Raw genomic sequence first — 23,104 nt, forward strand, 5'->3', positions numbered from 1 at the left:
GAGGGATCCTCCGCACCCCGCGGCCCGGCCGCGACCGTGGCCGGAGACTCCGGGAAAAGGAGCCGCCTTGACAGTGGGATATCAGGGCGAGCACCCCCAATGTCACCCCGTGCTCCCCACGCCCTGTCTGGGATATATCAGCTTCTCCAGCCACTCTTTCGCTCCCGGGGTTGGAGTGACGCTGGTGGCACGAACCGTGTCGTGCCCCGAATCCCTTGGGACTCCGGGCAGGGGTACGGGCCGGGGTACGGCGGGCGAAGGAGAAGCTGCCCGTGCCCATATAGGGCCGTGCCCGAGCGCCTGCGGGACGCCAGAGCCCTGGATCCCGCGGGAGAGGCTGCAGCCATCTCCCCCATCGCACCCCAGCGCCCAGCCCGGGGGGCTCCCGAGGGACCTGGGCGCACCGTGTCAGCCGGGTGCCGCCTCCTCCTCCCCGCCGGGGTGACGGAGGGAGGAATGCTCGGAGGAATTAATGACACAGATCTCGCTTTGTTGCTGGCCCGATCCTCCTGTCTCCCAGCCCTTCCCAGCCTGCCAAGAAGTGCTCGGGAAGGCCTCGCACCATTAACCCTTCCCCTGCCGCACCTCCGGCCATCCCGGGGCACGCAAACAGCCTCAGGCGGTTTTTACTCTTGCCGCATTCCCAGAGGAGACTCCCGAGGGCACTGAGAAGTCCTGGCCATCCTATAAACCCCATGTCTCCCGTCTCCTGGCTGGTGGCCTCACTGCGTCCCCCGGGCACGGCTGGGACGTGAGGCTGTGACGCCGCGCAAAATCCGGCAGTACAGGGCTCGTCACCAGCTTGTCACCGGCGGCGTTGCCTCCTCTCGGCTTGTGGGGGTCCCCAATGCGTTGCCACAGTCCCCTGGGTGGAGAGGAGCTGTGGTGGTGTGGTGGTATCCCTGGCATGGTGGTGGCTGAGTCCCCGTGGAGGACGTGGCACGATGGGGTTGAGCATGGAAGGAGGGACAGCAATGTACACGGCAGTGGTGGGGGATGTCGGGGGGGGGGCAGCTGAGAGGTGTTGGGGTGCAGCCAGGGGATAACTGTTGATCTGCAGTGAGCACAGTGGTGAGGACAGGGGTATCTCTTCCCAAGCCTTGCTGAAGCTCCTGGTCAGAGCTGCTGCTTTGCCCAAGAATCTGCTGGCTGGGTTGCAGCAGGGTGCCTACGATGGGCATTGTCCAGTGCTGGCTGGACGGGAGGAGCTGGATGGGCGTAGGGTGTCCCCCAGGAATGCCACCAGGCTGGGCTCCAGATCGTGCCTGTGGCTGAGGCTCAGCGGATGCATTGGAGCTCCTGACCTAAAGGACAGGACCCTGGGAAACCCATGGCGGGCAGGGAGCAGCTGGCACTTGCGATCCCCAGGGAGCAGTGAAGGCGGCCCAAGCCCTGGCTTTGCGTGGGCTGAGGGCAGTGCTGGGCTGGGACGAGCTCCCCGCCGCGTGCTTTGGGGTTATTTATAGGGCTGCCATTTATATCGCTTCTATTTCTGCTGCCGTGTGGGGACGACGCGAGGAAGCGAGGGGGGAGGGCTCGAGTCTGCCACCGCCCCGTGCCCGGCCCCTCCAGGAAGGGATGCTGCTGACAGCTTTAGGGCCAGCCTGGCTGGGGGTAGAGCCTGGCTTGGCACAAGGGCTGGTCCTTCTCCAGCCCTCAGGGCATCCACTTTTGGAAAAAGCTCTGTTGGGCTCCCAGGATTTTTTGGAGTTGGCTTTGCCAGTTTTAGCAGAAAGTAAAGTCCAAGAAGTCAGCTGTGGTGGAGGAGACCACCTGCAGCTCTAGAACCAGCTGTCCCAGTCCAGGATGAGTCACTTGGTCACTTACTGTCCTTCTCCTTCAAGCCATGACTGTGTGTCTTCTTGCCAAAATTGTAATCTTCTGCCCTCTTCCAGGACTCCCCCATGTCCAGGAGCTTTTTCATCCCTCACCAGGCTGGTGCTGATTCCATCTCCACAAACCTTTTTGGCCAGCCATGACTTTTGACACTGACTGAGGCTGGCCTGTGCCCTTTCCTGTCAGGTTTCCAGCTGTGGTGACATTCCCAGCCACTCAAGGATGTCTGTGCCTGGGAAGCATTTGTCCAAAACAGCCTGAAATAACTTCTTCTTCACCTTGGCCTTTGGTTCTGGTGCCACTAAGGCAGTGTCATGTTGGGTGGCTTCCAGGGGGACTGGGTGGGCTCAGCCTCAGTGCTGGTGGTCTCTGAGCCAGCAGGGAGAAGCTGGAGAATTTCCCTAGAATTCTGCTGGCAGGATTTGGGATCTATAGGAAGCTGGTCTTCTATCCCATGGAGGGCAGGGAAGTGGGAATAACCTGCTGGGTTTTTCTGTCTGTTCACAAACTGGCCAAGGCTGTACATGTGTGTCCAAGAATGGCTGCCTATGGAGTGTTTTGTTTGCATGTTCAGCTGTTGTGGTTGGGGTGAGGATGCACAGAGTGGCTCCCCAAGCCTGGTAAGAGGAAGACATAAAGGGATACCCCCAAAAGGGAGCACTTGGGGCATTGCACCCACATCTCTGCTGCAGAGGAGGGATTGGGGCAGCCACCCTGGCAGGCTGAGCTGAGCCAGAGTGGTGAATATGCAGGGAAGCCCCCTGGGCTGAAGAGTCACATGGAGATGTCCCCTTCCTTGCACCCACGCCCTATCCCTGGCCACCCCAGGGGCAGGGACTCATTTAACTCAATTACCACCCTGGCAGTGCTGGCGTGACTTGTGCCCTTCCTCTGCCCTCCCTTGGCAAGGTGTCCTGAGCTGTCAAACCCTGCCAAGTGCCGTGCAGGGTGCTGTGAGATGCTCAGAGAGCATGGCTGATGTGATGTGTCCTTCTCCGCTGCCCTCTGCCACTTTTGGAATTTCTGACCCTGCCTCCTGCCTGATCCTGGTGGTCTCCCCAAGGCTGATGCCCAGGCTGGTGCCATGTCAGGCTCCTCACCCATGTGTCAGCTGCCACACAGCTCCCCTTGGCACTGCAGGCTACGGAGAGGCAGAGTCCCCGCAAGCAGCCCAGCCTGGCTGTCACCCCTCCGGCGGGGAAGCCTGGGAGTCCCCTCACTCTTCGTGGCACCGGGGAACGCCCCTCCCGTGGCTGGGACAGCTTTAGCGTGGCTTTCTCATTAACCTTTAATGAGAACAAACAAGCTGGCATGGGCCGGCGCTGCGGGCGCGCTGCCTGGCCGTGTGCCGGGCGCTGGCTCCGCACGGCTGCCAGCGCGGCGCAGGCTTTGCACAGGGATGGTCAGAGCCGGGGCGGTGCCGGCGGTGATGCCATTCCCTGGGGAGAGGCAGCGCGGGGTGAAAAGCCGGGTGGTGGCCGCTGCCCACGGCAGCCGCCAGGATGGGAGTCTGCCCGTCGGAGGGGAGAGCCGGGGGGATGCATCGTGTCCAGGCGAGGTAGGAGACGTGCTCTTCATGCAGGTTCTGGAAGGCTTGGGGTGGAGATGGGCTTTGCAGCATGCTGGGCTGCTGGCTCCGCACGGCCCGCGGCACCGGCATGGAGGCTGCAGGCTGGTGGGCACCTGGGATGGTTTTTCTTTGGGTGCTTCTCAGAACCAGCCCAGCCTCACCAGCTCCAGCTGTTCTCCCAGTGTGGCTGATGCTGTGCGCCCACCCAGACACCCACCTGGGCGCTGGGACCTGAGGGTGCCCTGGGTCACTGCACTCTCTGGTGACACCGCTGCAACCCCAGCTCTGCAGGCCTGGCTGTGACTGGCTCCAGAGACACATGTGGGTGCCCATAGTGGGGCAGCTGTGCCACCATACGTGGGAGCCGCTGATGCTTCTTGTCCCCTACGGGATCTGCAGGGAGGGGACCTGCTCTGGGCTGGGGAAGCAATCCCACAACAGGCTCATTCTCTGGGTGAGAGGTTAACTTTGCAGAGGACCTGGCATATCTGCCAGGACCAAGACTCTGTCCCACTGCTTTTCCTCCTGAACCTCTCCTGACCTTGCTCTAAAATCAGCAGCAAACAGGAAAGGAGCCTGGGAGGGAGGTGTTTCTTCCTGCTCCAGTGATGTAGTGAGGGCAGCTGATCCCAGCCTGGACAGAGCTGGCTCTTCCAGCCTTTGTCCAGCCTGGAGGGGGGTGACAGTCTTGGGTACTCCCAGGACCAGCGCTGAAGGATGGTGATGTCTGTGCCACAGAGTCTCCTGGTGGTTTAGGACACTAAACAGGGAATTGTGGGCCTGAGAGGTACTGGGATTGGCATGGAGGGCAGGAGGGTCTGCCACACTGTGCCATGGCAGCTGGACCCCCATGAAAAGCAGGACAGACATTCCCACATGGGAATTGCACCCCAGCATCTTTGGAGAGCACTGTGAGGAAGCCCTGGCTGAAGCGAGCTCCTCCAAGGCTTTGGATATTCAGGATACAAAGCAGGGACTTTTGAGCCAGGAAGCCCTTTTCCCAGTGGCTCCTGAGTCTTGGAGGGTGCCCACAGGAATGCCACGGGATTGCATGCTGTGGGAAGCCTACAGCAAAGCCACGGCGGTTTTATATATACATAAATATAACTATATATATTTATTATATTTGTATATACTTATATTTAAACGCAAGCAATGCAGAAGCAAGCGGCGGCGGTGTGAGCGTCAGCTGCCCACGGCTTTGTGCCTGCCCGCAGTGGAGCCAGCAGGGATGGGGGCGAGGGGCTGTGCGTCCCCCGCCCAGCCTCGGGTGCGGCTCAGGGCCAGCCGTGCGTTGGGCAGGGCGGTGTGTGCTCGGCCCTGCGTGCGGGGGTCTCCAAGGGAAGCGATCCGGAGAGGGGATGGAGGGTGGGGGGTTGCGGTGTTCCACCCGTGCCTCAGTTTCCCTAGGGGGGCGGTGGGGAGGGAAGGATAGGGACGGAACTGTGCTGTGCTCCGGGAGTGGCCGGTGCTGGTGGGGCCCCCCCTGCAAGGGGGTCCGGCATCCTCCCGAGTCCTCCCATCCTCCGTCCCCTTGAGTCACGCCGGGGCTGCGGCGCTGGGCAGTGATGTCAGCCCGCGGGCAGGGGAAGCGGGGGAGGAGACTGCTGCCCGGGGGGAACCCTCCGGCCGCGGCCCCCGCACTCGGGAGGACAGACGGACGGCATGAGAGAGCAACAACCACCCGGGACGCTGAGCCCAGCCCGAGGGGGATGTGCTGCCGCAGCACGCCATGAATGGCAAAGAGAAAGGTACTGAGCGCCGGCAGCACCGGGGCTCTCCAGCAAACGGCGATAATTCGGGGACCCCCAGCTGTTTGGGGCTCCCGGGGTGATGTGGCTGGGCTCAGGAGGGGTTTTTTGGGCTGAGGAGTGTTCTTGAGAGGAAAGCTCTCCCTGACAGGGACACCAAGGACGCAAGCACCCCGTCACCTGCAAGGGACACGGCTGTCACCGCGGGTTGCGGTGATGGGGTGTCAGGACAGGGTGTCTGTGCAGGATAGGACCCCCTGGCTGCCTGATCTTGCTGTTGCCTACACTGAGATCCGGGCTCTGTGTCTCAAGGCAGGAAAGGAGCCACAGCTGCAAGCTGCTCCGGGGTGACGCACCCCTGATGCCACGGCAGCCCCTGATGCCACGGCAGCAGTTTTCCTCGGCAAACTGGTTTTTTTCCTGCTCGTGCCCCCATGTCTGGTGAGGACAGACAGGGCCCATCTCCATGTCAAGCATCCCTGGCATGATGGCCCCAGGGGACCTGGGCAGAACAGAGGGCCTTGGGGTTGCTTTTGTGTACTTGGAGCAAGTTGTCTGGGCAGGATGTGTGGGGGCAGCTACCGGTACCAACAGAGCACCCTGGAGATGAGGAGGTCAGGGGGAAGGTGGCATGTGGGACCTCCACAAGGTTATGCCAATCCCAGGAGAACCCTTCTAGAGGATCCCAGCACTTCTGAGAGGGATCACAGCTCACTCAGGAGTGGAGTCTGCTGCCCATGGCCAGGATGCAGCCCCGTCTCACAGGTACGGAGATGAGTGGTGTCTGTGGGGATCCTGACTGGATGCTCGGTTTGTGCCTTTGGTGGTGGGGGACTCACTTCACCAGGACCACAGTACTCCTGGGCTGGTTCCCAGGAGCCATCCTAGAGAACACATTGGGCTTGAGCTTTGCCAGCCCCTGGGAAAACCCCCGGTCCCAGTGGCGGTCGCTTCCCTGCGTTACAGTTTGGGTTTGCATCTTCTGGCTGGAGACGGGGAGCCCATGGGATGAGAGGCCGGGTCGGGGGCTGTGAGCCCCCCTAAGGAACTGGCTGTGGGTGTCTCCCTGTGCCGTGCCCTGCCCTTCCGCAGGGATACTCCGCGGGGTAAATAAGCACTTCCTCCAATTCTTCCCATTCGCAGCTCCTTCCCTTTCCTGCCGCCCTCCCACTTGGCCCAAGGAGCCGGCAGCTTCCCATGGCCGCTGATATCAGCGCCGTGTCCCTACTGCCATGGGGCTGACAGCACCCAGCACCCATCCAGCCCAAACTGCCGAGAGCAGCCAGCACCCAAACAACCAGAACACCGTTCCCTGTTGTGGGGGCTCCGGGGCCGTGTGTGACCTTATGGCCGTGACTTTCTCTCCGGGTGAGTCACGGGAGCCGGGATGCCATTCACTGACTCATCTGATTCCCAAAAGCCCCCCATCCTTCTCCTTGCCCGGCACGAGGAGGAGCCGGGGGCGTCCTTCCTTCCTGGAGGAGAGGCAGAGCGTGGAGAGGTCAGGGAAGAGGCGGCTCTCAGGCTCCTTGTGACCACGGCGGCATGGCTTCGGTCCCCGGATGCTCCCATCCTCCGTGCTGAGGGGGATGAGGAGCGATGGGAGGGAAGAGCTGCTCAGCCCACGCTGGGAGCCGGCCAAGGGCCGTCCCGGGGCCGGAAGGGGCCGGCGGGGGCCCGGTCCGTGCCTGGCTTGGGGCAGCGGGGCCACAGCTGTGCAAACACGGATGCAGCGGCTGCTCCGGGGGGAGCCGAGCCAGCGGGCTGAGTTCACAGGCTCCCGAGGTCATCCCCGCCGTGCGCCCAAGTTTCACCCAAAGGTGCTGGGGCAGGGCGTGGCAGCACCCCCAGACAGCGCGGGCAGGATGGATGGTCCTGTGGCCATGGTGGCCTCCCCCGCTGAGGGACACTGGTGCCTGCTGTGCCCCGGGGATGGCCGCAGGATGTGCCAGGGACCACAGCCCACCCCCCTGGGGTGCCCTAGGTGCTGCTAGGTGGTCCTGGGTGCCTTCCCCGAGCTGAGGGGCGCTGGAGGCTGCTGTGGTGGCCACCCTGGGCATTGGTGGCCTTCAGTGAGTGACATCCCTGGAAGTGCTGGTCACAGCACCCTCAGCTCCCAGGGCTGCAGGGCTGGGGACTCAGGGGGAGCCAGTTTGGGGCGTCTCCGACCAGGGCAGCGTTGATAAACCCGCCGGAGCGACCTGAGGCTGGTGTCTGAGTGTCGGAAACAGAAACCAGCTGGGACCAACCCAGCCGGTCGGACTGCCCCCTCCGCTGCTCAGACCAGCATTCTTGGGATCCCAATCATCTCCAGAGCACCGGGCGTCGAGAGAGGAGCCAGCGGCCGGGCTGGAGAGCCCCGGGGTGGGCTCCGGCACCCGGCGCTGTGCTGCCTGATCGGCTGCTCGCTGCCCTTTTGGCCGCTGCCCACGGGCAGTGCTGGCCGAGGACGGACAGAGGGACACGCTCCCAGGATTGCATTTCCTACGCTGGAAGACCTGGAGGCGGTCTGTGGCGCGGAAAAGGTGAAAAGCTTGGTCGGGAGGCGGGTTTGTTAGCACTGAGCCCTAACTAAGGGCAGGGGGCGGTGGGGCTTACCGGGACTGAACCTTCGGGGCAGGAGCTCTTCTGCTCAGGAGAGAGAAAGGATGTGCTTGGGGCTTAAGTCCATGGCAGGGACATGAGTGTGCCGGTGCTCTGCTGGTGCCAGCCTCATGGTAAGCCTGGCACGGGGCTCACCAGCCTGGGGGAGATATGATGCTCAGTGGTCCCTTCCAAGCGTGCCTCAGGCTCTGCTCCCCGGGAGGGCTGGCTCTGCTGCTGGTACCAGGTACCTCTTATCTCGGTAATGTCAGGAATGCACTATGCTGGGGATTTTTCCTCCTCTGTGAGCCAAGCCCAAGAGTGCCAGGAACAGAGACCCCACATCCTGCCTGCCCTGCCTCATGCAGGCTGCGCTGCCCTTCAGCACCCAGCTGGCTGCCTGCTGGTGCTGGAGCATCCTTGGGGCTCCTGGAGCATCACTCCTGCAGAGCAGGGGTATGGTGTCACCCTCCTCCAAGGAGGCTTGGGGTCCTGGCACAGGATCTTGGTTGCGAGGTGCCAGGCCTGGGGATGCAGGGTGCCACAGTGCATTGTTGTGGATGTCTCGGGGAGAGCCAGGTCCCGGGCTGGAGCGCAGGGATGTGTCCTGTCAGCAGCCACTGCTCCCTGTGCCAATGAGAGAGCCTCCAGTGCCTTGGAGCAGGACCCAGCATGGCACAGGTGCCTGCTGGAGCCTCTGAGGTGCCTGGGCAAGTGGCTGCAGATTGCTCTGACTGCTGGGGTGCTGTACTGCGGCATCAGTCCCCTCCAGCACACCCAGCATCCTTCTCTCCCGTTCAGCATCCTGCTCCCCTTGATGCTCTCAGCATCCTTCTCTCCTCTGACAGCTTCAGCATCCTTCCCCAGTGGAGGCTCCTGCCTGGGAAACTCTCCTAGAGGTGCTTCTGTGTCCCAAAATGGTAACGTGGGCTGGAGAAGGATGGGTTGGCAGGACAGTCCTCACCCTGAACTGTGACCTGCTCCACACGTGAGAGCTTTGTCCTGTGGGTTGTGGGTGCTTTCCCTATGGCTGAGCCACTGTAGCACCCAGCCTGGGAACAAGCACGGGTGCCACAGGCCCTCCTGGCTCCGTGGGGAGCAGATTAAAGAGCCCTGCAGAGGGTAATCTGCCCAGGCCTGCAGGTCAGCCGGGCTGCCAGGGATTACAGCTCTTCGTAATGAGCTTAATTGGGACAGTGTTTGTCCTGGAAAATGGAGGGACTGGCACCCAGATAACGCTGTGTCTGTGGGACCCACCGAGTGGCTCTGTGGTGTGGGCTGGGACACGAGTCCCAAGGGGGAACCAGATGGACCTGCTGCCTCCTGGCTCCACTGGGATAGAGGTGAGTGGTGGTGGTGGTGGTTAGCTTTGGCTGCAAATGGCTCTGGCACGTCCTGGGCGCTGCAAATCCCTGGCCCCAGCCTAGTGTGCGGGGTGGCGAGGGGCACAGCGCTGGGGGGATGCCCACAGTGGCTGAGTGGGTGTGAGCCATGTGGGACCAGGCTGAGCTGGGTCCTGGGCATGGGGAAGGAGCAGGGATGGCGATGGAAGCCCCAGCAGTGCTGGCGTCCCTGTGCTGTTCACTGTCAGCCATGCTGCAGACAGGAGGAAAGGCAAAGTGAGCTCCTTAGGATGGAGGGAGGTAGCTCTGGCTCGGTCTGTCAGCCAGAGAAGCTGTGCATCCCTGGGGTCCTGCCTGGCTGTTCCTGGTGGGGTGTGCGACTGCTGGGCACCCTGTGAGCTCATCACCAGCAGCTCTGCTCCTGGCTGGCTGGGACAGAGGGATTGACCTGCCATCAGTGGTGACCAGAATGAAGTGGAGCATCCTGCATCCTGCTCCTCCGTGGCTGCCCTGTGGGCTGGGCTCCTCCCTGTGCTCAGGTGGCACTGCTGGGGGTGGCAGGACCAGGAGCCCTGTTCTCCCCTGCTCTTGCCTTGTCCTTTGGGCTGTCCTCCCCAAGGCCTGGCCCTGGCCAGGGCTACAGGGGTGATTGCTGTGACAGAGTAGCAGCCAGCTCCAGGCCCTGAGACTGAGAAATTGGCTCCATCCTCAGCTGGCATCAACTGCATTGGCTGTGGTGGGGACAGGCAGGTCACGGCAGTGGTTTCAAGGCTTCTGACACTGTCACTGCCAGGAGCAGAGGATGGGGGGCAGCAGCTGTGGGGCTGGACACGTGTGGCCTGCACAGACTTTCCAGGGTCTGGCAGGGAATGGCTCAGCCTGCTCTTCCCCCACGCAGAGCTCCTGGCAATGCTGGGAACTTCCCAAAGTGCTTTGTTTTCCTGGGTTTCCCTCCTGGTTGCTGGAGTGAGCGGAAGCAAGTGAGAAGACAGTGAAGGGCTGGGCAACCAGGTCCAGCCCTGTGCCTTTCCTGCCCCTGCAGCAGGGTGGCACGGGTGACAATGGACATGGGACAAGGTGGGGTTCAGGAGGAGGTGTCTGGGTTTGGGCACAGAGTTTGCCATGGACATATCTGGGAAAGGCCATGGTAGGCATCAGGCATAAGCCGCTTTTTGTGACTCCCATAGGTCCAACCTGGGACATGTCTGTCTGGGTGTGCCCAGAGAGCCTCACTTCACCAAGGGCAGTGTCTCTGGGGGCAGCATGGGATCTGTGTCACGGTGCCAGGAACACCAGGAGTGTTCTTGGGCTGAGAGAGCGGGAAGTCTCCCAACCCATGGTCTGTGGGCGCCGTTCTCAGTCCTGCCTGCATGTGTGTCCTCACGCTGCTGCTGGTGACCCTGATGTCTCACTGTCCCCAGGGCGGCCCTCCAGGTCACATTCAACGATGTCACTGTCTGTGCGCCCGCAGCGCCGAGTCCTCGTCACCAAGATCAATAGGAGCCAGTCCTTCGCCGGAGTGAACTCATCGGCCGACCGGCCCTACAGGTAGGAGATGGGTGCTCATGCTGCCTGCCACGAGGAATGGGGACAGGCTTGGGCTTTGTGGTGCATCCTGAGGCTCCTTCCTATCCAGCTCTCCCAGCATCTCCCTCAGGGATCTTTTTGGTAGCCAGGGGCTGTTGCACAGGGGGCTGCAGGGCCACGTAGGAGCCCATCATCCCAACCTTTTGCCATGTCATGCCCCAGGTGGGGTGGGGACCCTGTAGCCCTGTGGTTGATGCCATGAGAGCACAGAGGGGGAAGGTGTAGCTTGCCTCATTCTTCAGACAGCTCTTAAGACCTTCCCTGTGACCATCTCATAATGTTTAATGGGTGCGGTGGAGCTGGGGTGCCTTTGAAGTGTCTCGATGGCCTTGACATCCTGCGGCAGCCAGTTTCGGGGTTGAGTGCTGGTGTGAATCGGGGTTTCCTCAGGGTCACCTCAAACCTATCATTTGAAAGGTTTTACCAGCTGCCCGCCAGCTGCAGCGTGAGGAGCAGCTGCTCCCTGTCCATCCTCTCCATCCAGTGGTGATGTTATGGTCCCTGCATACCCTTCCTCCTCCTCTCTCCTGAGCATCCCCACATGCTGCACTTCCCCACCAACCCTCTCTGCACCATCCCTAGCTCCTGACTACCGTCTTGCAGGAAGTTCTTGGATAGCAGGCAGAGCCTCCCTGTGCTCTGACCTCCCGCCCTGCTCAGCTTTGTCCCCAAGTCCTGTCCAGCCTCTGGGCCAAGTGACACTTTCCAGGTCACCAGCACATTGCTGGATTTGTGGGTACCAGAGGGGGCCTCTTAGAGACAGAGAAGAGGGAGGGCCTTCAGCCAAGTGGTTGCTGGGGAGATGCTCGTGGGAGATGCCTCCAGGGACCATGGAGGATGGGAAGGAGAAGGAATGGTGGAAATTAGGCGTTAACCCTTCGCTTGGGATGAGGCCAAGACATTCATTTCCCCACCGATGATTCGGGGAAGTTTTTTGGTCACTTCTGTGAAGAGCAGCACAGGATGGGAGGTACAGCCTGAGGATGGGAAATGAGGAGCCCCATGGTGTCTCCTGGGCACTGGTGGCGTGACGATGCTTTGGAAGGAGGAAGGGAAGAGGCAGTCTGAGCGAGGCGTTGCTCGCTTGGGCCGGGGAGTGACTCCATTGCACAAGGCAGGAAGGGTGGTGTTCGGGTCCCAGCGCTGGGTCGCATCCCGCGGGTCGCCTGGGGGAGGCAGCTCCATCCAGCAGGTTTGGTGACATCTGGAGAGGCACAGCATCGGTGAGCATGTCCCTGCCCCATGTCGCTGTGCTGGGTGATGAGGTGACAGGGCTGCTGGTCCCCACGATGCTGCTGTGCTGGACTGGGATCCTTGCCTGACCCTGGAAGCACGAGGCATATTACACCCTCCCAGGGAGCACCTCTATGCCCCTGGCAACCTGGATGCTGGGATGGAGCCAAGCATGGCCCCTTCAGCGGGCAGCCACGGCTAGATATGTCTCCATGTATGCTCCAGGAATTCAGTTTGACTCCAGCTGATGCCATCTTCCTTTGCCTTGTCTGCCCCCAGCTGGCACCAGGGATCCCCCCCCTCCGCAGAGGCTACACCAAGGCCAAACTCTTGGACCCCACTGGGATGGTGTTGCCTTCCTGGTCTTCTCCATCTTTTTTTGTGGTTTCTCCTTGTCTTTCCCATTGCTTTGGGGCAGCCAAATGCATTGCCAGGGGGCTGCAGGCATGTGGTGCAGGCAGCACTGCCCAGTCTCGTGGCTCTGTGTCTTCCAGCCCTGCTGGACACTTAGAATGGCTGCCAGGGAGTCCTGGGAGGGGCAGACAGGTCTCAGTGGACCTGGCCTCCATGCCAGAGATCGCCCTTGTCTTGACACAGGGTGTCTGGGTGGCTGGGGCACCCAGAAGGATCCTGGTGCTATGTGCTGATCCCAGCCTCTCTCCCCAGGAATCTCTCCCCTTTCACCCCCACTGTCTCCCGCAAGACTGGCTCCAGGGTCAGTAGGATGTTCTCAATGTCCCACAAATCGCCACCACCCAAGGTGCCTCAGCCCAACCGCCTGGACGAGGTGTACGAAGCTCTCAAGAAGGGCCTGACGTAAGTGCTGGGTGGGTGGAGGCAGGGAGCTCCTGAGGGGCATGGGGACAGCTTGTGACATGGCTTGGGGTTGGCAGCTTTCTGTTCTCACCAGGCGGGGACACGCCAGCTCTCTTGGGCACGTTGCCTTGGGGTCCCACATTCTGTGGGGTCCCACATCTCACCGCATCCCATGTAGAGGCATATATGGATTCCCACACCTGCGTGCTGGAACAGGGAGCGGGAGTGTGTAGCCCCGTGTGCTGGGTTGGTGTGGGCTGTGGGGAGCAGGAGCCCTGGACACAGCATCCCGACCTGACCCCCATGATGTGGTTGCCCCCAGGGCCTACCTGGAGGTGCACCAGCTGGAACTGGAGAAGCTCAGCACACAGATCCGTGAGTCCAAGAGGAATTCACGCCTGGTGAGTGCCTCTTGGGAAGAGCCTTATGGGGAATGGTGCTTTGGGTAGACAGCAGGGGTTGTGGGCACAGCTGGAATAAGTCATGGTCCATCTGTGCCTGGGGCAGAGCCTGTTTCTGTGGCATTGTAGGGGCCAGCCCAGGCTCTGGTGTTGGGGCTCCCATCGCTCTGTCATGCACTCTCCAGCCCTGGCAGGGTGCTGTGTGTCCCACTGCCATGCTATGGGTGGTGGGTGCCACATGCTGGGTTTTCTTCGGGTGGGCAGAGCTGGCTTTGTGCTATGTCTTATCCCTCTCATCTTTCCTCCAGGGCTTTCTCTACGATCTGGATAAGGTAAGCGGGATCAGTGTCTCATCCCCCTTGTATTCCCCTTCCTTGTACCTGGGATGTGCTATTGCCGGCCCTGCTCTGCTAGCACTGCCCTGCTGCCTTGTCCCCTGGGAAGGAGAGGGTAGGGACTCTGCAGGCAGGGTGGCCCAGGTGGGCAGGGGATGAAGCAGAGATGATCTTGTAACCCTTTTCAGGCAAACAGAAGCTGTTGTTAGTGAGTGTAGGGCACGAGTTAGCTCACAGGCTGGGGAAAAAAGCACCCTTGAGCCTGGCTTGGCTCCTGGAGGACCTTCTGGTGTGTGGGAGTCTGGAGGAGGCTGCAGCACATGGGTGCTTCCCACTGGCTGCCACCCTGCCCCAGCCTCAGTGCAGGGGACGCAGAGGCCACATCCTGACCTGTGGCTCCTCCATGGAGGGGCTGCACTGCCGCTCACACCGTCTCCTCTGCTTTTCCAGCAAGTGAAGTCAATCGAGCGGTTCCTGCGTCGCCTGGAGTTTCATGCCAGCAAGGTGAGAGCTGGGGCAGCGCTGGGGTGGCCGTGCTGTCCCCAGCCCTGCGCTCCACTGCAGCTCGGGCCTGTCCTTGCAGATAGATGAGCTGTATGAGGCTTACTGCATCCAGCGGCGGCTCCGTGATGGAGCCCACAACATGGTCAAGGCTTACAGCACAGGCTCGCCGGGCAGCCGGGAGGCACGTGAGAGCCTGGCTGAGGCCAGCAAGGGCTACAAGGAGTACACGGAGGTGAGGCAGCTGGCTGGGGTGGGCTGGCAGGGTGCTGAGTCCATGGGTGGCTGCTCATGGGTCCTGCCCATCCGTCTGTCTGTTCCCAGAACATGTGTCTCTTGGAGAATGAGCTGGAGAGCCAGCTGGGCGAGTTCCACATCCGGATGAAAGGTACCATGTCCGCTCCATCCCTGTCCTGCTGCCTGCCTGCCTGCCTGCTGCCTGCTGACGCCTCTCTGCCTTCTCTTGCAGGACTGGCAGGCTTTGCCCGGCTTTGTGCTGGTGACCAGTATGAGGTTGGTGGGACCATATGGGTTGGGTTCTGCTCTTCCTCTTCCCTGTTGTCCTTGAGGTGTCTCAGGGGTGTAGGTGGGTGCTGGCGTGGAGGGCATGTTGCAGGGTGGTGGTGGGTGGCATGGGTCCGTGGCCATGCCTAGGGACATGCAGAGAGCACCCATCACCCTGGAGTCGTGTCTCCCCCGTACCCATACCTCTGCATCCGCAGATCTTCATGAAGTACGGACGGCAGCGGTGGAAGCTGCGAGGGCGCATCGAGGTGAACAGCAAGCAGGTGTGGGACAGCGAGGAAATGGTTTTCTTGCCTCTCGTCACTGAGTTCCTCTCCATCAAGGTACAGTGCATAAAAGGACGGGGATGGGGTGGGCCAGCTGTATCCCCCTGCATCACAGGGCCATTTAGCTTGGAAAAGACCTCTCTGATCATCAAGTCCAACTGTTAGCCCAGAACAACCAATCCCATCATTAAACTGTTTTCCCAAGAGCCTCATCCACACGTTTTTTGAACATTTTCAGGGATGGTGATTCCACCATTTCCCAGGGCTTCCTTCCAGCACCTCACCTAAAAGTTTATCATCCTCACTGGCCCATGGTTTCAATTCCTTCTCCTTCCTCTCCCCCTTCTTCAGGTGACAGAGCTAAAGAGCCTGGCCAACCATGTTGTGGTGGGCAATGTGTCCTGCGAGACCAAGGACCTCTTTGCAGCTCTGCCCCAGGTAGTGGCTGTGGATATCAACGACCTGGGCACCCTCAAACTCAGCCTGGAGGTGACCTGGAAGTGAGTACCTCAGCAGACATTGCTGGTGGCAAATGGCAGTGCAGGGGATGGCCCAGCAAGAAATGACCCACCCCAGAGTGTCTCCCATCCCCAAACGGGGCTGTAATTATAAAAACCCAGAGCTGGTCTGGAGGGGATCCTGGTGTCTTGAGAGCCCCCCAGGCTGGTGCATATCCCTCACCTCCCTGCTGTCCTCCTCAGCCCCTTCGACAAGGACGACCAGCCCTCGGCAGCCAGCACCGTCAACAAGGCTTCCACGGTGAACAAGAGGTTCTCCACCTACAACCAGAGTCCGCCTGACACGCCGTCCCTGCGGGAACAGGCATTCTATGTAAGTGTGCACCAGGCAGGGCAGCTCAGGACACATGGCCAGTGGAGGGGTCCACACAGGGATGTGCCTAGGCAACGTCTCAGAGGGTGGCACAGCTCAGGGATGGGCAGGCAGCTCCTTCCTCTCCAGCCATCCCACCAGGACTCCCCAGTACCGGCACCTGCTCCTCCCTCCCACGTTCACAGCTCCTCTTCTCTCTGCCCAAGAGCCCGGAGCGGGCGGCTGACAAGCGTGGTTGGTCCTTGCTGGACATCTTTCGGGAGACACTCTTCGAGAAGCTGTCTCAGAGCTGCTCCTGCGGCGATGTCTCCTCGGCCGAGCTCGGGAGATGGCCGCAGCAGGGCCGCGTAAGTGCGGGGCTGGAGCAGGCCAGTAGCTTAGCCCAGCGCTGTGGCCATCCCGCAGTAGCTGTAGCTGCTCCTTGTCTCCTACTCACTCTCCCTCGCTGATGCCCAAAGGCCTGATGCTGCCAGGCTGGGTCTGGCTGGTCCTGCAGAGCTAGTCCCCAAGCTAGTGGAGCCTGGGTTCACCCCCGTGCAAGAGCTGGGCACTAGTGAGTAGACAGCTTCTCCGTGTCCCCGTGCTGGTGGCATTGTTGTGGTACTGGTGGTGGCGCTGGTGACATGGTGCTGGTGTGACAGTGCTGGTGTGGCACTGGTGTGATGCTGTCATGGTGCTGGTGTGACTAATCTGGAATTTTTTGGCACCGGTTCAGTGATGGTGAACCACAAAATTGGTGTGGTGGCCGGTGCTGTCCCCACCAGCTGGTGCTGGAGCTGTTGCAGTCCTTGCAGCCATGGTGGTTGGTGTCCTTGGCTCCATGTGTTGCATCCCACTGTGCTAGGGGACTGCTGGCATCCTAAGGCTCCAGGACATATGGGGCTGTTCATTGGGAGCTGGATTGCCTGCTGGCATTGGGTGGGATCCAGAGCTGGAATCTGCCAGGTGTTTGCTGACCATCCTGCTATGTCAGCAGAGCCTTGGCAGCCTCAGTGCTCTCCAGCTCAGATCCATCCTGCCCCTACTTGACATGCAGACAGCTGAAGGAGATGGGGCCGCAGGAGCAGGGTCTCAGCTGACACCATTCTCCCCCTCTCCAGAACATGCTGCGGCGCCAAGAGGAGCTGGAGAACGGCACAGCCTGGTCCATCTCCTCCGAGTCCTCTGATGACTCCTCCAGCCCCCAGCTGTCCAGCAGCGCCCGCCATACCACACACAAGCCCATCGTGCAGCCTGAGGTGCAGGCCTCTGCCCCCGCCATCGAGATCTCCTTCTCCCAGCAACCAGAGGAGGCTGACGCCATGCTTGGGGCCAGTGGCAGCAGTGTCCCCGCTGCCGGGAGCCAGCCGGAGGAGCCAAGCAGCCGTAAGAAGGAGACAGTGGCCAACGGGCACGTGCCCTACTCCCGGACTCTGAGCCACATCAGCGAGGCCAGTGTGGATGCCACGATGGAGGTCAAGACTGCGGAGAGCCCTTGGGAGCCTGCGCCCAGCACGGAGAGCTCAGGGATGGACGAGCAACACGCACACCCTCTCCCTGGTGCTGCGGTGGCAGCTGCTGTGGCAGGGCAGGACAGGCCCACTGAGGCCAAGCCCCGCGCCTCCGTGGCATGGGCCACCTCCTGCGAGGAGGAGGCTGGCAGCGCAGAGCCGGTGCAGAGCCAGGCGCCAGCACAGAGTGACTATGGCACCGGGATCCCCACAGCACTGGCACAAGCCTCTGCAGAAGAGAGGCCCGTGTCAACCCCACCGCTGCCCGCCAGCACCCCTGAGGTGCCGCGGGGGAAGATGGTGGATTCAGGTCTGGAGGAGGCAATTGGCCTCCTGGGCTCAGCTCTGGATGACTATCGGGGACAGTTCCCGGAGCTGCAGCCTCTTGAACGGGAGCTCAAACGTCTGGAGGAGATGCTGCTGGTGAGGGGCTCCCAGCAGTGTCATGGGGTGAGGGTGACAGGGTCATCCTGGCTGGCAGTGCCTGGGGATGATGGGGACAGGGCAACCCATGGTGGCAGTGCTCAGAGACAATGGAGACAAGACCATCCCTGCTGGCAGTGCCCAAGAATGATGGGGATGGGGCCGTCCCTGCTGGCAGTGCCCAGGGGTGATGGGGATGGGGCCGTCCCTGCTGGCAGTGCCCAGGGGTGATGGGGATGGGGCCATCCCTGCTGGCAGTGCCCAGGGGTGATGGGGATGGGGCCGTCCCTGCTGGCAGTGCCCAAGAATGATGGGGATGGGGCCATCCCTGCTGGCAGTGCCCAGGGGTGATGGGGATGGGGCCATCCCTGCTGGCAGTGCCCAGGGGTGATGGGGATGGGGCCATCCCTGCTGGCAGTGCCCAGGGGTGATGGGGATGGGGCCATCCCTGCTGGCAGTGCCCAGGGGTGATGGGGATGGGGCCATCCATGATGGCATAGCCTGGTAATGCAGGTGGCAGGGCTGTCTTGGCTGGTGAGCCAGGATTCAACTTCACCATGCCTTCCTCCACAGCAGAAGCAAGGTGTCTTCCTCAGCCGGGCCTCCAGCATCAGCCTGACAGTGGAGCATGCGCTGGAGAGCTTCAGCTTCCTCAACACCTCTGATATGGAGGACTCAGAGGGCTCTGAGGAGGAGCCTCTCCAAGATGAGAGGTGCACAGTGGGGCTCATGGCATGGGGCACAGGGCAGGAGATGGCCTTGGGGCAGTTGGAATGGGGGATGGTCACGGGTGCCCAAGCATGTTTAGACCTGTTCATCACAGCTTAGGGAAGGTCCAGGCCAAGAACCAGCAGTACCTGGTCATCCTGGTGGCACTATGTCACCCCGCAGCTCTCCATGAGGGGTGGGCTGGGGGCAACCCCTGTGCCCCTGGGACTTGTCCTCTGCCCTGTGGGTGGGGAAGGGCCAGGTCCAGGTGTCCTGTGCTGATCCACTGCCTTGATCTCTCCCTGGCTTGCAGGAGGGCTGGCAGACCCCTGCGGAGCACCAGGGCCCCCAGTGCTGGCGAGATGGGGGCAGATGACAACGGAATGTGCAGTGGTTCTGAGGCCAGCACTGACCCCATGAGCACCGGCAATGAGTTCCTGGATAAGGCTCTGGTGCTTCACCTCAACAACTGCAACCGCCTGCTGCTGGTGAGGACCAGGGTGGGATATGGCAGCAGGAGACTCCCTGGGGTGGGCTGTATGTATCCCCTTGAAGGGGGTCTTGCTGCAGCCTGGGGGCTGTGATGTGGGCAGTGAGCACCATCCCTGAAGTCCCTGGTTTGGCTGTGCCTTGCAGAAGCTGGGCACCTTTGGTCCCCTGCGGTGCCAGGAGATGTATGCCCTGGACAGGCTGCTGCGGGAGTCGCAGGTGCTGGAGATCGTGTGCCAGCTGACGGAGGAGCGCGCAGGAGCAGCCAGCTCGGCTGCTGATGGTAAAGAAACACAGCTGAGGGGACCCTCTGTGCCATCCTGGAGGCTGTGCGAAGCCTGTGACCCCTTGTGGGCATTGCTGGGCAGTGAGGGACCGTGCCAGACAGAGAGCAGGTGTCACCCGCCTGCTGCCATGGCCTTGGGGAGGTCTGACAGTGCCTGTCCCCACAGTGGTGCAGTTCTCGACACGGAAGGAGGGTGTGCTGCCCCTTTGGGACCTCTGTGTGGAAGTGCCCAACATCTACACCTGCCCCGTGGAGCGGTTCCTGCAGGTGCTCAGTGCCCAGTATGCAGCTCCCATCAGCGAGCAGCACTCTGGTTTGGCTGATGCTGGTGAGTTGGTGCTCAGGGGTGTTGGGGGACTTGCCAGCCTCACTCAGTGACCATGAGTGGGAGCATATGGGGGCCAGGATCTCCACAGAGGGGTGACCATGGCTGCCATAGACTGTGATCCTGATTCCCACAGTGTGTGTGAAGCTGGTGGAGGATGTGCTGAATCGGCGGCTGCCCCGGCGGCCCGGCAGCGCCCAGAGCGAGCAGGTCACCATCTTCCAGTACTGGAGCCACTTCGAGTCGCTCGGTGCCCTGGTTCTTGACACCTACATGATGGAGCTGGCAGAGGAAGGTGGGTGTCCTCCCACCCTCCTTAAGTCCTGGGATGGGGTGCCAGAGTATCACCATAGTGATTGATCACCTTGCAGAAGTGCCATGACCATTCTGGGGCATCACCCAGAGGCTCAGCCATCCTTGGGGTGGGCAAGTCAGTCTGATCCAGAGTGCAGCCCAGTCCCATGCTGCCTTCCCATAGCCTTGCTGTAGGTCCCCAGTGTCTTGGAGAGCAATTCCGTGCATTGGCACCTTGCATGGGGCCCTCTCTGCCCAGCATGGATCCAAGGTGCCCGGGGATGGGTAGCAGGGGTGTGGGGGCAGTGCCATGTGACTCCCCACACCTTGGATGGCTTCCTGCAGCGCTGCTGGCGCAGAACCTCAATTCGGACGACCAGGACGTGGTGCTGCGTGCCCTGAAGCGCATGCCCGAGGGCCGCCTGAAGAAGGAGGGACTGAAGGCGCTGAGCCTGCTCCTTGTGGAGGGCAACAGCAAGGTGGTGAGCGCCGTGTCAGCCCAGCTTCGCAGCCTGGCAGAAAACCCCCGCTTCCGCCAACGGGTACGTGCTGGGCAAGCCAGGGGTGACGTGGGCTGGCGCCACAGCCCTCGGGGTGCTGCCCCTGCTCTGCTACAGATGGTGGCACTGACTCCCCCATCTCCCCCAGGCCCTCGTGTGCTTCCTGGAGCAGCTGGAGGATGAGGAGGTGCAGACACGTGTGGCAGGGTGTGCGGCGCTGGGCTGCTTGAAGGTGAGGGATGTGGGGAGGACGCAGCAGGGCTGCATTTTCCAGAGAAAGAGGAAACCCACGTGGCCGGTGACTCTGGACACACCTGCACAGCCTCCTGCTCCTGGGAGAGAAGAGCTGGAGATGCCCCAAAATGTGCTGTAGCAGCTGGCAGGGGCAGAGAAAGAAGGAAAATGAGGAGGAAAAGGAAGAGGATGAGGGGCTGTTCTGTACCATGGGGCTGCAGCACCCTGTGCTACCTTCCCCATCTGACTGTGTTCCTGCTCCAGCCCTGACAGCCAAAACTCATCTCCTTGTCCCTTCTCCTGCAGGCCAAGGAGAGCATTGAGCAGCTGGTTTACCTGTGCCAAACCGACAAAGAGCCTGTGCGGGAGGCAGCCAAGCAGAGCCTGATGCTGTGCGGTGAGTGTCCTGCTGTTTCTCTGCTTGCTCCCCACCCACAGCATCCCAAGTGGCATCTCCTGGTGCCAGCAGTGCCCATGGGAGGTGGGGCTCCATGGCTACTCCACGCACTCTGGTTCATCATGCCCAAAGCTCTGCCAGGCAAGAGCAAGCTGGCAGTGAGGACCAGGCATCCTGTAGCCGCAGCACTAAGCCTGGTTGTTATTTATTATTTGTTAGATGGCCCTGAGAGAACCATCTGAGTGTGTTTCTAGGCCTCCAGATCGCGGCAGCTGCTGCACAGGTTGGGACACGTGAGCTGTCCTCGTACCCCTTGTCCCTGCTCCGGCCGCTTTGCTCACGAATGTCTCTGTCTTAGAGCCTGTCAGCTGTGTCACGTTTTGGAGTCTGTGTGTCTTGATTGTTGCTAGTGCACATCCCACTGGCACCCTGACACATGTAGATGCCTTGTGTCTTACGTCCCAGCAGATTGTCCATGTCACCATCTCTTGCTGGGGATGGCCGCTGCAGGCAGATTTGTGGGCAAAGAGCTCAGAGTGAGCCTGTAGCATGGATGTGTGCATCTCTGTGTGTGCCTGGGGGTCCTGGGGGAGCCCTTGTGACCCCCACGCCAGTGCATGCGGATGTGCACAGTTGTTGGAGCCACCGGAGCTGGCACAGCCCTGAGCTCTGGTACCTTGGCGCCAAGTGAGGCTCTCCACAAGCCAACACTCCTGCAGCCCAAACACAGGTTAACCCTGCCCCACGTGGGCAGCTGAGAACAGGATTTGCAACCTCTAAATGAGGAGCTCTGGGGACTTTTTGATCCGGATCCCAGATGGGACCTGCCCAGGGTGTGCTATAGAGAACAAGAGAGGTTTCCATGCTGTGGCCATAGCACGCAGGCTCAGCTCTACCATATGTTAGGCATGTTTCCCTAGAAGGGCTGGGGTAGGTGGCCAGGGATGGGCAGGGGACAGAATTCTGCAGTTTGTGTCACTGACCATGGCATGTACTTGCAGGAGAAGATGGTAAATCAGCTCACCGGCGACTGGAGGAGACCCTGGATAGCCTCCCGCGGATCTTTGCACCAGCCAGCATGGCCAGTACAGCTTTCTGAGACCCACGCACACCCGCCTGCCATCCCTGAGGGCAAAGGCACTGCTGGGGCCACCCGGGCTTGCACGGACCGGGGACCCGGCAGCTCCCGCCCTCGGCAGCACACCACAGTATTACCCCGCCCGCCGGCAGCTCGCCACGGCCGCACACTGCCTTACGGAGCACCGCTTCCCGGCCACCGGCCCCACGGGTGCCACCTCCGCACCGCCGGCCAGGGGGCTCGCTGCACATCCCACCCTCTGACCGCTATTTAAAGTACCCGGGGAGCCCACCCTTCCTGCCCCCCTTGTCCGCTACAGCTGCCAGGACTGGGGTGGCGGGAGAGGTACCGGATTTCTCTGCCTCCTCTTGCCTTCCTCTTGCTCGAGGGCACGCGCCCTGTCCCGGAAGGACCTGCACTTTGGGAACCTCGCCGTTTCTTTCCAGGAGCTGCCAGGGCCATGGGGACTGCTGCCCTCTGCCACCTGGAGTCCCCAGGACTTAAATAAAGTGAAATATGAGATATTAATATATTCTGCTGGCGTTTCTTCTTTCCAGCTCCACGTGCTCCTGTCCCTCCTTGGCTTGTGGCTGTAGGGCGTGTAGTGAGATGTGGCCTCAGCCTCAGCCCAGAGCCTTTCCTGGCCTGTTGGGAAGTGCTTGGAGGGCAGGGGCAGGAGGAGCGATAGAGGGACGGACAGACGGATGGACAGAAGCTGCCACTTTTTGTTTGTTTTGTTTTATTTTATTTTTTATTTACAGATTTTTGCAGAAAAACAAAAGCAAAAAATTCTTTTCTATAATGTCTCTATAAATCTATATATAATGTAATTACAGAGAATGACTAATTTTGATTTTAAAGCAGAAATAAAAACCTTTAAAGAGTGTCGGTGTCGCTGTAAGGGTGTTTCTTTGTCCCCAGTGCCCTGGGACAGGGCAAGCTGGGTATCAGTATAACTGCCTGGAGGGTGACAGAGGATGTCATGGGAAATAATTGTGATTTTTGCCAAAACTTGACTGCTGAGCATGGCATGCATCACCCAAGGTGGTACAAGGTGGCCACAAAGGATGAGGGCCACCAAAACCAGGGCTGCCCTGAGAATGGAAACAGCCGTGTGTGTGTGTGTGCGTGTGTAAATCCACACATTCTCCATCTCCAGCTGCTGGTTATCTAGGCCCTGACTTCCAGTTTGGACTGGTAAGGACCCATGTCCAGCACTGGCAGCAGATTGCAGCAGCTGTGGTGGCCAGGCCATGTTCCCAAATGTCCCCACACCGGATGGGTGTGACAGGGAATGCTAAA

The 23,104-nt window shown here is 60.9% G+C and overlaps 1 protein-coding gene across 5 annotated transcripts in view; it reads left to right on the top strand.

Moving 5' to 3' along the window:
• Positions 1 to 22,686, top strand: part of RIPOR1 (RHO family interacting cell polarization regulator 1) — a 32,035-nt gene extending 9,349 nt beyond the window's left edge. For 2 of the 5 annotated variants that reach the window (XM_040075606.2, XM_040075603.2), the window contains 21 exons: positions 10,505 to 10,631; positions 12,570 to 12,719; positions 13,042 to 13,120; positions 13,429 to 13,452; positions 13,906 to 13,959; positions 14,039 to 14,191; positions 14,281 to 14,344; positions 14,426 to 14,469; positions 14,679 to 14,804; positions 15,099 to 15,247; positions 15,449 to 15,578; positions 16,679 to 17,491; positions 18,065 to 18,204; positions 18,513 to 18,687; positions 18,836 to 18,971; positions 19,141 to 19,302; positions 19,436 to 19,594; positions 19,939 to 20,135; positions 20,242 to 20,325; positions 20,634 to 20,724; positions 21,726 to 22,686. In XM_040075606.2, the coding sequence (XP_039931540.1) occupies positions 10,531 to 10,631; positions 12,570 to 12,719; positions 13,042 to 13,120; positions 13,429 to 13,452; positions 13,906 to 13,959; positions 14,039 to 14,191; positions 14,281 to 14,344; positions 14,426 to 14,469; positions 14,679 to 14,804; positions 15,099 to 15,247; positions 15,449 to 15,578; positions 16,679 to 17,491; positions 18,065 to 18,204; positions 18,513 to 18,687; positions 18,836 to 18,971; positions 19,141 to 19,302; positions 19,436 to 19,594; positions 19,939 to 20,135; positions 20,242 to 20,325; positions 20,634 to 20,724; positions 21,726 to 21,823 (3,129 nt within the window). In that variant the 5' untranslated portion in view covers positions 10,505 to 10,530 and the 3' untranslated portion in view covers positions 21,824 to 22,686. Of the gene's footprint in view, positions 1 to 3,294; positions 3,395 to 5,018; positions 5,158 to 10,504; positions 10,632 to 12,569; positions 12,720 to 13,041; positions 13,121 to 13,428; positions 13,453 to 13,905; positions 13,960 to 14,038; positions 14,192 to 14,280; positions 14,345 to 14,425; positions 14,470 to 14,678; positions 14,805 to 15,098; positions 15,248 to 15,448; positions 15,579 to 16,678; positions 17,492 to 18,064; positions 18,205 to 18,512; positions 18,688 to 18,835; positions 18,972 to 19,140; positions 19,303 to 19,435; positions 19,595 to 19,938; positions 20,136 to 20,241; positions 20,326 to 20,633; positions 20,725 to 20,943; positions 21,008 to 21,725 lie in introns of those variants that run through there. The other 3 variants (XM_040075605.1, XM_040075607.2, XM_040075604.2) reach the window with 3 other exon arrangements.
• Positions 22,687 to 23,104: the final 418 nt, after the last annotated feature.

This window comes from Hirundo rustica, chromosome 11 (assembly GCF_015227805.2).
Source record: "Hirundo rustica isolate bHirRus1 chromosome 11, bHirRus1.pri.v3, whole genome shotgun sequence".
NCBI lineage: Eukaryota > Metazoa > Chordata > Aves > Passeriformes > Hirundinidae > Hirundo > Hirundo rustica.